The sequence below is a fragment of the Equus przewalskii genome, chromosome 3 (assembly GCF_037783145.1).
Source record: "Equus przewalskii isolate Varuska chromosome 3, EquPr2, whole genome shotgun sequence".
In the NCBI taxonomy this organism is placed as follows: Eukaryota; Metazoa; Chordata; class Mammalia; order Perissodactyla; family Equidae; genus Equus; species Equus przewalskii.
In genome coordinates, this window is record NC_091833.1 from 9,094,615 (window position 1) to 9,110,577 (window position 15,963).

General features: G+C 49.4%; 1 protein-coding gene across 3 annotated transcripts; it reads left to right on the forward strand.

Moving 5' to 3' along the window:
* Nucleotides 1-11,403, forward strand: HERPUD1 (homocysteine inducible ER protein with ubiquitin like domain 1). Of its 3 annotated transcripts, none has more exons than XM_070613693.1 (8): nt 1-1,380; nt 3,741-3,818; nt 3,909-3,983; nt 4,966-5,096; nt 7,224-7,346; nt 7,857-8,210; nt 9,702-9,807; nt 10,644-11,403. In XM_070613693.1, the coding sequence occupies exons 1-8, from the start codon at nt 1,234-1,236 to the stop codon at nt 10,806-10,808; spliced, it is 1,179 nt and encodes a 392-aa protein (XP_070469794.1). In that variant the 5' UTR covers nt 1-1,233; the 3' UTR covers nt 10,809-11,403. The 3 variants fall into 3 exon arrangements, with proteins under 3 accessions (XP_070469794.1, XP_070469796.1, XP_070469795.1); XM_070613694.1 differs by having other exon boundaries at nt 1,092-1,380; nt 3,912-3,983; XM_070613695.1 differs by lacking the exon at nt 10,644-11,403 and having other exon boundaries at nt 1,035-1,380; nt 7,857-8,053; nt 9,702-9,781.
* The last annotated feature ends 4,560 nt before the right edge of the window (nt 11,404-15,963 follow it).

The following is a 15,963-nucleotide window of genomic DNA, read 5'->3' on the forward strand; positions in this document are numbered from 1 at the left end:
GGCCGGCAAACCTACAGGAGCCAGGGGAGAGGCATGGAGCGGAGTCGCCCCTGCAGCCTGGAAGAACAGCCCTGCCCCAGCCCTTGATCCCAGCCCTTCGGCCTCGAGAACCGTGAGACAGCACGCGTGTCTGTTAAGCCTCCGGTTCGTGGCACCGCATGACGGCGGCCCCAGCAAACTAGGCCGCCCCCGACCGGGCCAGCCTCCTCCTGCTCCCCTCGCGCCCTGGCCACACCTGGAAGAACAGCTGTCCCGGCAGGATCGGAACAGATGGGGCCGGCGCAATGTCAGTTTTGTTTTTCACGAGTTTTCTCCTACAGAAGAGAGGGAGGGAGTGTCAACATCAGAGAGCCCTTTGTGGTCACACTTCGGAAAACGGGGAGCTCTGCCCCGCCCCCGGCTGAGCCCCAATTTAAAGGATGCCCGTGTCAGTATCCCACAAAGCGAGGCCCTTCTGGAGCGTCCCCGGCGACAGCTGGCCTGGCGCGCCCGCCGTTCCTGAGGGCGACGTCCCACCCCGACCGGTGCCGTCCGGGCCTGAGGCCCACGACAGGCCGGCAGCAGCGGCTCGGACACCTCCGCCCCGGGAAGGGCCGCCCTGCTCTTTCCGGGCCCTTCCGGTGGGCTTGCAAACCGGGCCACTCCGTGAGCCGAAGCGGGGTTGGGGGAGGCCTCCCCGCAGGGCCGGCTGCGGGGCCGGGCGTCCCGGGCCGCCGAGGGTCACACGGGGTGGGGGTGCCGCTTTGAGAGGGAACAATTTGCAGAGACTGCCAAACCGGGAGCCGGCCAGGCTGGCCCTCCCCAAGGCGCCCCGAGCAGGCCGAGCTCGGCAGCAGCCCAGTTCCCCGCGGCCCGGCCCCCGCGCGGGCCGCAGCCCCCTAAACATGGCCGCCGAGGCCTCACCCCGCGGGCGCAGCCGCGACTCCGGCTGACGCGCCGGCGCCGTGTTGCATCAGCCCGAGCCCACGTGCTCGGCCCGCCCCCACGCCCACGGGTCCGGGCGCCGATTGGGCCACGTTGGGGCAGTGGCCTCCGCCTCAGCCAATGGGCGGCAGCCACAGAGGGTTCGCTGCGCAGAGCCCGGGCGCGGGCTGCCTATAAAGGCTCCCGAGGCGGGGGCGCGTGCGCCCCAAGGAAGCGAACTGTCGTTGCTGAGGCTTTGACGGCCGCGACGTCTGGCCTCCCGGAGCGCAGCTGATCCCGCAGCGCAGCCGATCCCGCAGCGCAGCCGACATGGAGCCCGAGCCCGAGCCCGAGCCCGTCACGCTCCTCGTGAAGAGCCCCAACCAGCGCCACCGCGACTTGGAGCTGAGCGGCGACCGCAGCTGGAGCGTGGGCCGCCTCAAGGCTCATCTGAGCCGCGTCTACCCCGAGCGCCCGGTGAGAGCGCCCCCCGGCCCCGCCGCCAGCCCCCCAGCCTCGTCGCGGCCCCTGCCCTGCAGCCTCGCTCTTCGCCGGCCTTCCCCGGCCGCTGGGGCTTCCCGGGGCTGTGGTCAACCCCCTCCCTCGGCCCAGCCGCTGTCACTTCCTCATCCTCTGCCGTCGTCGCCCCGCCTTCCGCTGTCACCTCGCCTCCCGGGTCCCCACACCCCCAGGGCTGTCGCATTCCTGCCCCACCTCCCCGGACCCCTCCGCCGCCCCTAGATCGGGCTCCCAGCCTCAGCCGAGCCGCTGCAACAGCACTTTGACCTTGCGCGAGTCATTTCACCCTCCAAGCCTCAGTTTCCCCAAAACGGCGGGGCGGCTGGGTGTTGCGCATCGGGCCTGCACCCGGAGGACGGAACCGGGAGAGCGTGAAGGCCGGGGAGCGGGTCCCCTCCCGGCCGCCCGGCCTCCGCGCCCTGCAGGGGGGCGGCGGGGACGCTCCGGCGAAGGCTGCTCGGGAGGGGACGGGCGGAGGGCGCCTCCTGCAGTCGGGGCTCGGAGACTGGTCCCTCGATTCCGGAGGCCCCGCGGCCTTGTTTTGGTGACACCCCTGGCGGCATCACCCTGGCGCCGCCCTCTCTCCCCACCGCGTGATGGAGGCGGCGAGCCGGACCTGCCCGTGTTGACTTTGTGCTCGTGTTATGTAAGCGTCCGCGCTCGGCCCGCCCCTGGGGCCCCGGCCCGCAGGAGCGCATCGGGGCGGACGGGGCTGTGGGACTGGCCCTTCGTGTCTCAGGAGTCGCCGCCAGGTTTTCCTCCCGCACTGTCGGGAATGTGGATGTGAGTTTTCCTTCTGAGTTGTTCTTTGGAGGTTGGCTTGTTCTGTAAGCCTCCGTTCCGGAGCCTTCGCCTGGGCCCTGTTGGCGCCGACACCAAAGCTGTTTCCAAGAAGCCAGGTGGCCGTGTTGCCTGTTAGGTACACGAATCGGCGCAGCAGGTGTGTCTAGCTGCATCATTTGGTGAAGGGCGAGCTTTGCAGAGAGATGTCCGTGAGGGCTTCCTCGGGTGAGACCATCACTCCTGTTAGATCTGAAGACTCGAAGTTGTGATAAAAGGCCTGTCAGGTCTGTCCATTTGTGTTTGGAAACTCTGGCTGGGGTGCTCTCATCATTGGTTTCCTTAGGTGAGAAGCCTTACTTTATAATCATTGTTAGCTTCACGTTTGATTTTTTTTCAAATCAGCCATCTGGGTAAAGACACAGGGTGTCAGTTCAGGCCTTTAACAGGGAAGACAATTCAAGTCACAGGCATCTGTGGTCTTCCAGCCTTTCCTGGTATGAAGCTCTTTAGTATCATGCAGGACCCCACGTCTGCAACAGCGTTTTACAGATTCATCTACCTATAAAGGCAGTCAGTGAGAACAACGATGAGCACAGCAGCCAATGTAATTCTGTAGTTTGTTTTAGTTGCACAGTATCAGGAAATCCTGATTTGTGCAGGTAAATAGCCGCAGTTCTCGTTTGTTTCTGTTAAACTGCTTGCTTTATAATCTCAGGCTGCACGACAGGAGCACCTGTCCTCCAGCTTTTGCATAATTGGTGATTCTGGCAAGAGGGGGTTGACAAGTTGCTGGCCATCTCCAGTGTACTGACTTCAAGGCCATTATTTTTAAGTACAGTTTTTAAAGGAATTAAAAATAGATTTTAAAAGCGAGATTTGTATAAAAGTATGTGGAGTCCTGAGGTTTTCAATCACTGGGACGGAGAAGAGGGCTTGGAATCTTGACCCTTTAGCAGCAAGTGACTGTGCACAAGTCCGCTTCAGGCTTTCCCTCCTTAAAACAAGGACACGAAATCTCCCAGGGGGCTTGTGTGAAATGCCACTCACACGCCGTCTCCTCTGTAACTGCATTTCTATGTCGGAAAAGTCTCTTTGAGGCTTAAGTTTAGAATTGCTTCCTGTTATCTTGGGACAGTGCTGTGTGGCTTTGGTGAAGGCTGGCCTTGGGAGCACTTCGAGTTTTCTCTGAGACCAAACAAGGTTTTGAAGTTCGTTGCTATAGGAGCCCCAAATAAAATTTGTGTTTTTAGTGGCAGAAAGCAGTTTCTCTGAGAGTTAAGAGGTCAAGTAGTTTGCCGTAAGTTTTGTGGTCTGGAGATAATTTGCCATCCTAAATTTATTTGCCTTGTTAGAGATCAGTTTAAAGTTAGGCATTTTCTAAATAAAAGTTTTGTATGTGGGGCCTTTGAAAAAATGTTTTCCTGTGATGCTGGGAAAAAACACATATTCAGATCCTTTGTCTGAAACACTTTCTTCTGTGTTCGGGACCTCGGGCGGGTTCAATGCTGACCTGTGCTACTGTTTCTTTCCATAAGCGGCCGGAGGACCAGAGGTTAATTTATTCCGGGAAGCTCTTGTTGGATCACCAGTGTCTCAGGGACTTGCTCCCAAAGGTACATCACTTACATGTTAACTTCTGAATGTTTTTAAGCACTTACCAGGTTGAATTCAGGTTCTAAAGTCCCTCCTTATATTACCTTTAGCAGGAAAAACGGCATGTTTTGCATCTGGTCTGCAATGTGAAGAGTCCTGCCAAAATGCCAGAAACCAGCGCAAAGGTCTGTCTGCTTTCTCATGATTATAACAATGTGTCATTCAGAGTCCAAAGCTAGAAATAAAGGGAGTGGGATAAAACTCTTAAGAAAGAGATTCTGTAGCTTTTTATCGTGGAATATTTTGTTTCTTCCCCAGTGAGAATCAGGAATTAGAAACTGTTACCATGCAGGGGGAGTGCACTAGAGTTGTAGGAGACTGTCCCATTAGTGTTGTCGTGGAAAAGCAGAGCTCTGCGTTACACTACTTCTGGGCTATGAGTGGACTACAGTAGCTGCGTGTCCATCCCTGAACTAGCCTGGCGCTCTTGCATTTAGCACATCATAAGTTTCTTCTAAGGAAACATTAATTTCTGTAAAGAGTAAAAAAGTAAATATATTTCCTTTGGAAATTTTCATTGTGATTATTTACTTAGTTGGGTAGGAAAAAGCCATAGTCTTTATCAAATGATCTCCAAAGACTGACTTATGTTTGACAGCCAAAATCATTTATTTTTCATTTTACGGTGTTGATTTGAATATACACTATTAATTCTAATGTGATCCACTGTAAATTTGCATTACAACTGTATTTCCTGAAACATCTGTGCATAGCATAGGAAATTGTTTCCTTTAGATTACTGGCTGGGTTGTATTTATAAATCTTGTTGGTCAAATTTATTTTCTTGATTTAGTAAATTTAATACCACAAGATGTACACAGCTTTGTCAGGGAGTTTTCTCACCAGTGATAACTTCATTGGAAGATTTCAGTGAAACTATAGCGTAGTTACTCTAGGAAAAAATATGAATTTTTTTGGGTATCTATATATTGAAATTATGTTGAACAAATTTGAGAATATTTTTTATGTGACATTGTATCATTTGACTTTGTCAAGTTCAGAGGTTGGGGTGGGGAGCATAAGTCGTTTATAGAGAGAGAGTTTTTTCGCTTGCTTTCAGACAGTTGCATCAGACCCTTTGTTCTCACGTTCGTTTACGCTCTGTAGGTTGCGGAAGCCCCAGAGCAGCCTGCTGGCCTTAATCAGGGCCAGTATCCTGGGGATTCGCCAGGTGATGGTTTAAGGCCAAGGGAGCCTCTTCGGAACCTTTCTCCCTCTGGATGGGAGAACATCTCCAGGTGAGCGTTACGGTAAAGCACCAGCTTTATACAACGTGCATGTGCACCGTTTGCATCACTTTTAGAATAAGCTGTGTTTATACTATAGAACTGGAAAATGTACAAAATTTTGCTTTATAAGGGCTTCACTTTAATGATCGCTCACGTATTTAACTTTTCTTAGTACACAGCCTTTGAGGAACATATAAAACAGTGGAGCCCCGTGCATTGAAAGTGAAGGCCTTCCCCCTCCGACACGGGTGCGCGCTCTGCATTGTGCTGACCTCTCGGTGGGGAATTAGTGCTGCCGCAGAGAAAACAGCTGTTGTAAGCGTCGTGCAGCTGTTCTGCTGAGTGGCTTTGTGCTTTGTCCGTCATAACAATGGGTGACAAAGGTGAAGAGACTATTTAAGAAATGCTCTTCCAAGGCCTCTGTTGGCAGTGCTAGGAAAAAAGGCCATCTCTTTGGAGCAGTTAGAGCTTTTCTTCAGAGCAAAAACCAGAAGTAACTAAATGCTCTAACATTTGGATTTCTTAGCTCCTGGAACACCCTATTATGAAAGTTCCTACAGGAAAAAGTAAGTTATCCTACAAGTTGAAATTCTGTGACTCCCCAATTCCTCCGCCCCCCCCTTCCTAATAGTTTTTAATAATTGATTGTCGATAAAGTCAGGTGTTTGAAGAATGAGGAGTTTTTTTTCCTTATTGGAAATTTCAAAGATACACAAAAGTAGAGGGAAGTGTATAATGAATCTCCACATAACCATCACCCAGGCCCAACAATGATTAAAGCTTTGCCATGCTGCTTCCATCTATTCCCCCTTCCCTTTTTTTCCTGAAGTATTTAAAAGTAATTCCCAGACATCATGTCAGTTCACACCTACATGCTTGAGGATGCAACTGTAATATCTGCGGTACCACCAGCATCAGAGCCAACAAAAGCACTTTGTTATCCTCTTGTTTCCATGCACCGTAACTTTTTTAAATGATCAAAAACAGTATCCTGCCAAGACTTACTTGTGTTGGAATACCATTTTAGAAATTCTCTGGGTATGGAATTTGGTTGAAAGACTGTCAGCATATAAACTGGATAATTCGATTCATCATTGGATAGAAACACATAAAATGGCTTCCCTTGGGAATTGAGGCCCATGTCTGACTGTGTGAGTTTCACCACAGTAAAACTGGTTGATTTCATTCAACAAATACTTATTGAACAGCCAGTGCATATAACTTTGTTTCAGGGTATGAGTTGACCCACAGAGATGAGCACATAACCGACTCCCGATCTTTCTGCGATTCTATTAGTTTCAATTTTGTGAAGTGCTGCCAAAGGAGTTCATTGTGTAAGGCTCACAAAGCCCGAGATGACTCCTGCACGCCCTGCTGAGGCTGCGTCACGTGGTAGGAGACGCCCGAGTTTGGTGTCAAACAGGTCTCAAATCCAGCCCTGCTACTTACCAGCTCAGTGGCCTTGTGCAGATCCCTCGTCTTCTCTGAGCCGCCCTGGGCTCCCCTCTGTAACATGGCAGCGTGGATGAGAGCTCCCTGCCCGCAAGGTTGTTGGGGATCCGGTGAGATAACAGTTCAGCTGCCTGTACGGGGCACAAGTGGTCAGTAAGCATGCATGGGTGATGCCACACATAGCTCTATGAAGCTCCGATCTAGGGGCGAGGGAGAAATGGGTATTGGGTGGCGGGGGTGTTTTCCTGCAGGAAGTGTACAAATTGGCCCTATTGTGGAAAGCTTTGGGAGAAATGTGGCTTTTTAGAGCTGCTGTCTAAAGGATGAGCAGTGGGTTTAGACCTGCACTGGGACTGACGCAGCAAGTCAAAACTGGGGGTGGGGATCCACTTAGCCTGCAAAGGTTCAGCTTGTTTGTACGTCATAGCGATGAGGTGATGAGAACGGAGTGCTGGGCAAGGGCTCTAGCTTTCCCCGCGGATCTGGACCCTGGTGGCAGGGCTTTGTCAGTCAGTGCATCCTGTGCTGTGCTAGACGGGTGCATCACACAGTAATCTGCCTGTCACTGTCATGAAGCCCATTCTTCTCTCTTTGATATGAGTTCCTGATGGTAGTTTAAACTTAGTTTTTGTTTATTCATACTAAACCAACTCAAAATGAGCGTTTCTTTCAACTCTTTCCTAGGCCTGAAGCTGCCCAGCCGGCGTTCCAAGGCCTGGGGCCTGGTTTCTCGGGCCTCACAACCTACGGGTGGCTGCAGCTGTCGTGGCTCCAGCAGGTGTACGCGCGGCAGTACTACATGCAGTAGTGAGTACGGGCCCGGGGGAGCGCGCACGCGTCACCGCGCTCAGGGGGAGGGCCGAGCGCGTGCTCGTCAGCTTCTGCGGAGCCCGCTGTGTCTGGTCCTGCGGCTGGAGCCGAGGGTGAGCGGTAACTGCCGCCCTTGGACGTCGATGCGGGGGTGCCTGGGTCCGCTACACAGTTTGATGACTTTATTTAGAATCTGTTACCTTCTTTTCAATTGTGCTATCTTTAGACTTTTGTGAAGATTTTAGTTTGCTACTGCACCATACTTTTATGGTGGCCTTGATGTTTAATTCGAGATGAAATTTACCAGTTGGCCTCCCTTAGGAGCAGGAAAGGCATTTATAGGTTTGCCTGTTAGAAAAGAAGTGAAGAACTAAGTTAAAGAAAAATCAAGTTTGTACGTATTACAATTCTTCGTAGGAAAAGACCCCTGATGAGTAAGGTGAGGAGAAGCACGGTCTTCCTGGTGCTTTGCTCTCAACAGTATCTGCCTTGTCATTTTTCCTGTAGTTTAGCGGCCACTGCTGCTTCGGGGGCTTTTGTGCCCTCACCAAGTGCCCAGGAGATACCTGTGGTGTCTGCTCCTGCTCCAGCAGCTCCCATTCACAACCAGTTTCCAGCAGAAAACCAGCCGGCCAATCAGAATGCTGCTCCTCAAGTGGTGGTTAATCCTGGCGCCAATCAGAATTTGCGGATGAACGCCCAAGGCGGCCCTGTTGTGGAAGAAGATGATGAGCTCAACCGAGATTGGCTGGATTGGACCTATTCAGCAGCTACGTTTTCGGTTTTTCTCAGTATCCTCTACTTCTACTCCTCCCTGAGCAGATTCCTCATGGTCATGGGAGCCACCGTGGTTATGTACCTGTAAGCAGATGATTTCGCTTTCCTTTTTTTCCTTTCCTACAGATTACACTCGACGGTGACTCAGACCAAGGACAGATTTTGCTCTTTTTTGGAGCAGTCTCGGTCATTTTCTAAGGAGGTGTATTTAAATAGTATGTCATTCTGGCATTTTTGATTCAAGGAGTGGATGGCATGGTTGTGCATTGGTAGGAACATGATTAATTGTTACTACAAGAACATTCTCGTCTTTTCCTCTGGATAAGGCATCTGCCAGGCTTATGAACCCCAAGAATACAGCCATATTTAGGCATGGAAAGGAAAATTGTATTTGTTTTCCTAAGAATAAGAATGTATTTATCAGGCTACGGCCACCTTCCAGGATAAACGTCAGGCACTGACTGTCAGCATCGCCAAGGAACCTTTACAGATCTGACATTTGGCTTTATCCATGTCTGAGAGTAATGGTTCTCAGCTGAGATGATTGTGCAACCCTCCACACAATGCTGCCGGCCCCCCCCCCCCGCCCCCCCCAGTCTGCCCCCAGGATGTTTGCCGATGTTTAGAGACATTGTCAACTGTCACAACTAGGGAGGGAGTCCTACTGGCATCTAGTTGTTAGAGGCCAGGGTTGCTGCTAAACGTCCTGCCATGCACATACAGTCCCCATGGTGAATATCCAGCCCAGGACAGCAGCAGTGCCAAAGTTGAGTGAGAAACCCTGGCCTAGCCTGATAGGCCCTTGTCTGTGGTTAAAACTGACAGGAGAAATTGTTCCTCTGTAATAAAAATGGATTTTTATTTTCATTTTTAAAAACCTTAGAGCACAACCAGAAGGACCTACAACTAGAATATACACCTATTTACTGGGGGGCTTTGGGGAGAAGAGGAAGGAAAAAAAAGATTGGCAACAGGTGTTAGCTCAGGTGCCGATGTTTAAAAAAAAAATCTTAGAGAAATATTTAGAATAAGATAACAAATACCTATCCAGTATTAATTGTTAATATTTTGTCGTATTTGCTTGAAGACTAGGAGTTTATTGGGTTTTCCAATAAAACTTTCAGTCAATTCTTTAAATTCTATAGTCTCTAGAATCATATATTTAGGTGACCAAATCTAGGTCTTCTTATTATGTTATTACATATCTTATAGCTCTGTGTGTGTATTTTTTTCCCGCCCCTCTTCAGGCATTCAAGTTTAAGGTTTAGTTCAGATGAACAAGCATTTATTGAGCACATGCTATGCCAGGTGCTGTTATTCTGCTGGGTGTACAGTGATGGGTAAAACATTGTCCCCATAGTGACCTTCAAGAACCTGACAGGCCAGTGTGGAAGTCGGGGAGATGCTGTGAGGGACTGTCTGCAGGTGGCCTTGCTGTGGGCTTCTGATCAGGATGCTGCTCTGAGTAGAGGAGTTGAGCGAGTGGGACCTTCTCTAATCTAGACGACCCTTGAATACTGAGTAAATCTCTCTGCGATGTCAGCTAAGATGGGGTTTTATGTGCTTCCCTTGAAGGCATCACGTTGGATGGTTTCCGTTTAGACAGAGGCCGGTTCAGAACTTCCCGAATGGTGGGCCTCCTTACGACGCTGTGAATCAGGACCCCAACAATAACTTACAGGTATGGCGCTTTCGATGGAGCCCAGCGAGCTGTGAAATGCCTGGTTTCAAATCCTTAACCTTTAGTTATCCAACCTCGTAGATACCTATATATCCAGCCATTTTATTAGGCTAAGTATTGTGAGATTTTTCCAAATTTATTCTTAGAGCAGTAGCTATTTTTAAAACATTGTGCCGTAAGATCCATCAGGTATTTTTGTCCTCTGGCTGTTTGCATTTTAGCGTATATAAATAGTGTTTTTTTAAAGCTCACTACTTTGAGTGTTCCTTGGCCTGTAACAATGTGTTACGCCTTGGAGACTGCTAATGGGTAGTTATTCTAATGACGGATTACCAACATAAGCATGTCTCACTGACAGATTTGAAATGTTCCTGGAAATTAACACATAGAAATAGAATTTTTATAAGGCAGTTTAATGCATAATCCTAAAGGTTATTCTTTATAATATAAAGTGTCATCCTAGTGTCTGTTTTTAGAACCCTAGGTTTCCATTTTTAATTTTTTTAACTCAGAACACTGCCAAAATTAGAAGAATATCCACATTTAATGAAGTGATTAATTTCATCACTAGTTTAATAATAGTTGAAAATCTAGTTATTTCATTTGTTCTGATACTTGCTGTCTGAATAGTCAAAACTGTGAGACTGTCACAGCACCATTGTGTTAAAGAGGCCTGAGAAAGCTCCATCCAGCCTGGGACATCATTCCCGGGGGGTCTGCCTGCCTGGCTGCTTTGCGTGTGGGGCAAGGGGCCAGCGCTTTACTCTGCCCTTTTCTAACATTCTTTAGTGTTTGTCACGGTCCTAATTGTTTTCTCATTGTGTCAATAACTGTAGGAAGGCCCTGACCCTGAAATCGAAGATCCCAGCCACGGTCCTCCAGACAGGGATGCTCTGGATGGCGAGCAGACCAGCCCTTCGTTTATGAGCACAGCCTGGCTTGTTTTCAAGACTTTCTTTGCCTCTCTTCTTCCAGAAGGGCCCCCAGCCATAGCAAACTGATGGTGTTTGCTCCCTGGCTGCTAGAGGCTTTGATAAGCGTGGACTGGATCGTCTGACTCCAGCTAGGTTTCCTCACCCGGACATGGCAATGGCACCAAATTAGTAAAAGAGCCAACATGGAGGATGCTGTGCTTTTGTGATGAAGCAAAAGCAGAAAGTAAGACATGAAGCCGTGATACAAACTGATGAACAAAAAAATGCCCGAGGCTTCTCATGTCTTTATTCTGAAGAGCTTTAATATATACTGTAGTTTCATAGACATTGTAAGTAGAAGGCATTAGTGTCGCATGTTATGCCTGAGGAACTTTTCCAGATGTGTGTCTGCATGTGTGTTTGTACATAGATGTCATAGATGCAGAAATGGTTCTGCTGGTTTGATTTGATTCCTGTTGGAATGTTTAAATTACACTAAGTGTACTACTTTACATAATCAATGAAATTGCTAGACATGTTTTAGCAGGACTTTTCTAGGAAAGACTTATGTATAATTGCTTTTTAAAATGCAGTGCTTTACTGTAAACCAAGGGGCACTTTGCACAGGTGGACACCTTTGCTGGGTTTTCTGTTCAATAAAATTTTGCCATGAATGACCCTGGCAGAGACTCGTGTCATCTTAGCAGTTTGCTCTGTGTGCATTGCCGCTGGACGGTCAACAGTTGAGCTGCCGGCTTTGGAGTAAGCTGAATGTTTTGCTTCTTCTATGAAAGGACTGCACAAATGAAGAATGATAAGGTAAGTCCATGAAAGTTTTAATTTGCTAAGAATATCCCTCTGTTTCCCCCATTTCCTGATTTAAGCGTTATGGGCCTGTGTAGTAGGAACTATCAAAGTTAAATTCCGTCCATGGAAAGTGCTTTCCTCCTCGGCGATTCGGCAGTAGTTTTAGTTGCTCAAATGTCATGGTTTTGTAAGCTGAGCTTGCTTTTGTGATTTCAGTCCTTTAAGTATGAATTTGGAGACTAATCTTAAAAGCAAAGTTCTGTGTATTTTTCACATGAAGAATGTTACAGGGAGAGTGCTAAAGGCCTGGGGGTGTTGTTTTTGGCAAAGTAAATCAGCTTCTTGCATCATGGTTGTGATTATTTATATTAATCATTATTGGAAACATCAGTTACATCAGATGAACATTCACTGGACAATTCATAGCAAGGTGCTGGAGAGATCCAAAGGTATTTTATGTATGGTTGTGCTTTAAAAAGCCAACTAGGATAATTACGTAAGGAGTTAAATGGCATAAAATTTCAAATAAACATCTCCAGAGCAAAGGAACTATCAGAAGGCAGTGGTTGTTGATGACTCATGAAGGCGACGTTTGCTTGAAGGAAGAAATGCCTCGAGACCGGAGGCTTTACAAGTGAGGCAGGGGGTCCGAAGGGATGGAAGGAGACAAGAGCTGGAGAGAAAAGTCACACAGCCAGGGCCAAGTGCCAAGACGAGACCTGCCCCCTCCGGCACGCAGCTGGACTCTGGGCACCATGGCAATTTATGCGAGTGACTCTGAGAGTTCATACTGCTGGGGGCCGGCCTGGTGGCGCAGTGGTTTAAGTGCGCACCTTCCGCTTCTCGGCGGCCCGGGGTTCGCCGGTTCGGATCCTGGGTGCAGACATGGCACCGCTTGGCAAGCGCCATGCTGTGGCAGGCATCCCACATATAAAGTAGAGGAAGATGGGCACAGATGTTAGCTCAGGGCCAGGCTTCCTCAGCAAAAAGAGGAGGATTGGCAGTGGTTAGCTCAGGGCTAATCTTCCTCAAAAAAAAAAAAGTTCATACTGGGACCTTCTTAGTCTTGAGTGGAAAAGCCCTACTGCTTTTCAGAGGAAGGGACATCACCATTTGGCGAGGGACTTGGAGCCCCAGGCAGCTGGCAATGCCCATCTCCTGTTCCTACAGGAATGGGGCCGCTGTCTCTGTAGAGTCAGGTAGTGATGATTCAACTCCAGATTCCATGGGCCCGAAATAGCCCCATGAAGATGCTCCTGAGGACAGCTGACGAGGATGCAGATTGGCCCAAGCCCCACTAGGACAAAGGGGGCAGCTTCAGATAACAGGTAAGGCTTAAGAGGACTGACAGGGCCGGCCCAGTGGCGCAGCAGTTAAGTGCACACGTTCTGCTTCGGGGGCCTAGGGTTCACCGGTTCGGATCCCAGGTGCAGACATGGCACTGCTTGGCAAGCCATGCTGTGGTAGGCATCCACATATAAAGTAGAGGAAGATGGGCACGAATGTTAGCTTAGGGCCAGTCTTCCTCAGCAAAAAAAAAAAAAAAAAAAAAGGATTGGCAGCAGATATTAGTTGAGGGCTAATCTCCCTCAAAAAGAAAAAAAGACTGACAGGTGGGGGAATTGGCAGAAATGTCAGTATGTCCACAACAGTTACTAAATATGGTAACGTAAAGTGCTGCATACCCCTATAACATTCAGGAAATTATTGGGCTGCATCTCCATTAAGTAGCAATTAAATAGCTAAAAACAAAAAACTCCCGAAATTTCGGCTCAGGCCGTAGCAGCTTTTTAAGCTTGCATTTTCCGAGGTGTATTTTTTGAAGCCTAGTTCTATAGAAGAAATGCTCCAAAAAATGAGTTCACGGTCAAGTAAATTTGGAAACCTCAGGTTGATCCAAATTGTTAGGTTTCTTCACTGCGGGACTCGTGGGGCCTTTAAGTTGCTGCTGTGCATGAAGCGGGGCACGTGGTCTGCAGCCTCTCCCTCCCTGTGAGCGTGCCCAGGACTGTGCTGAGTTTTGGGAAATGTGGTTAATGTTAGTATCTCGTCTGGCGTTCTAGGTAGCACACAGATAGTTGGTTAGAAGTGGCATTTTGCATAATAAACCGTGGAGATCAATATTCTCTATATAGCCGGGAGGGAGAGGCCGGGCCTTCCCTGTGCACAGTCTCGCTGACAAGGGGCAGGTTCCGGGGCTGCTCTGCCAGCAGCTCCTCTACTGTTTCTATGGAAGTTGACCCTATGCCTGAAGACACTGGCCTCCCCTGAGCTAAGTTACCTCGAAAGACACTGCTGGTTCTCCTCAGGACGGACCCCCGCCCTCTCCTTCTAGACCTATGACTAGACTCGAGTCCCAGCGGCCCTCAAAGGGAGAGGTACGGAGGGCGATCCGTGAGGACGGGCATCGTGAGGCCGGTGTGGTTTTTCCAGTTTATACAGACAGAAGTCTGGGGGCATGTGTGGCAGTGGATGTTAAGGGTGTGGGGTAAGTGTGGAGAACATAAAGTCGGATCAGGCTGAGTTTATTCATATGGGCCCTAAGCAGAGCTTCTGGGTTTACTGTCTTAGTGCGAGAAGTTAGAAAGGGCTCTCACAGTTTGCTTGGCTGAAATGCAGACTAAAAGGTGGCCTACGCTAAATGAAGTTGAAATGGCAGAACTGCCCGGGTATCCTGCTGAGGACGATAGTCAAAGGCGTAGGGACGCTGGAAGGTGAGAGTGGATTTATCCTGTAAGACCTGCTCACCCAACCTGGCAGTGTCCAGAGGACATGAGTTTGACCCTGACCGTGAGAACCAAATTTGTGAGGGGAGCCCAGCGTCACTGGAGAGCTCTGGGTCGGTCACTCATCTCTGTAGGTCAGAAATTACCATGGGAAGTGGTGCCACTGAACTGACACCCCAAGTAAAAAGGGGATCACTGGGTCTCGGGGTGGCAGGGCCCAAGGGGCAGCACTTAATTGCCAAAGACCAGGTGGCTCTGGTCACCGTAGTGGACAGCGGAGTCCAGGCAGGAATGAGGATGGTTTGACTAGCAGAGACCTCTGGTGTTGGCTAGTTGTTCCTGGAATCTCCTGCAAAGAAAGAAATGGGCGGTCTATCAAATTCTTCGTTGCTCTGTATGAGCAGAGGAGTCCTAGGTCAAATGAACAGAAGTCTCAGTTGCATCACCAAAACAGAGAATTCTGGCTCCCCAAGCAATTCCCGGAAGAGCCAGTTTACAGACCTGGAATCCCTTGGCTGGAGCAGGGCTGGGTGCGCTAGAGGAAGGGCCTTGCAGCACTGCGGAAAAGTTACGCTGTCAGTACTCCTCCCAGCCTCCCCCAAAGGAACTGCGGCTTTTTACCAGGGGGACTGTGCGCTGGGAAAGAGGAAATAATCGGACTTTGGGGGGATTACTGGAGACTGGCTCTAGATTGACACTAATTCTAGGAGACCCAAAACACGACTGTGGCCCGCCAGTCAGCGTAGAAGCTTCCGGAGGTCAGGTGCCCAATGTAGTTTCAGCTCAGGTCCCTCTCACAGTGGATCCAGTGGGCCCTCGAACCCTTCCTGTGGTTCGTCTCCAGTTCCAGAATGTATAAGTGGAATAGACACACTCAGCAACTGGCAGAATCCCCACTGTGGCTCCCTCACCTGTGGAGTAAGGGCTAATTTGGGAGGAAAAGCCAAGTGGAAGCTCCTAAAACTGTCTCTAACTAGGAGAATAGTAAACGAAAGCAATCCGCATCCCTGGAGGGACAGCAGGGACCCGTGCCACCATGAAGGACTTGAAGCATGCAGGGGTGGCGGTGCCCACGTCTCCATTCAGCTCCGTGTGGCCTGTGCAGATGACAGATGCATCTCAGACAATGACAGTGGATTTTCATAAACTTAACCAGGTGGTGACTCCAATTCCAGCTGCTGTTTTAGACACGGTTTCACTGCTTGAACAAATTAATACATTCCCTGGCACCTAATAAGCAGCAGGCGATCTGGCAAATGCTTTTCTTGATAACCTATCGGTAAAGACCACCAGAAGCTGTTTGCCTTCAGCTGGCAAGGCCAGCAACACGCCTTCACTCTCTGACCTCAGGGTGTCCCATCTCTCCAGCCTATGTCGTCATAATCTGGTCTGGAGGGACCTCGATCCCCTTTCCCTTCCCTGAGATATCACACTGATCAATTACATTGATGATATCATGCTGATTTTATCTAGTGAGCAAGAAGTAGTAACTACTCTAGATATATTAGTAAGATATTTGCATGTCAGAGAGTGCGAAACAAATCCAGCAAAAATTCAGGGGCCTTCCACCTCAGTGAAATTTCTAGAGGTGCACTGGTTTGGGGCATGTCAAGATATCCATCCACCCAACCATCCATCCATCCACCATCCATCCATCCACCCACCCATCCATCCACCCAACCATCCATCCACCCACCATCCATCCACCA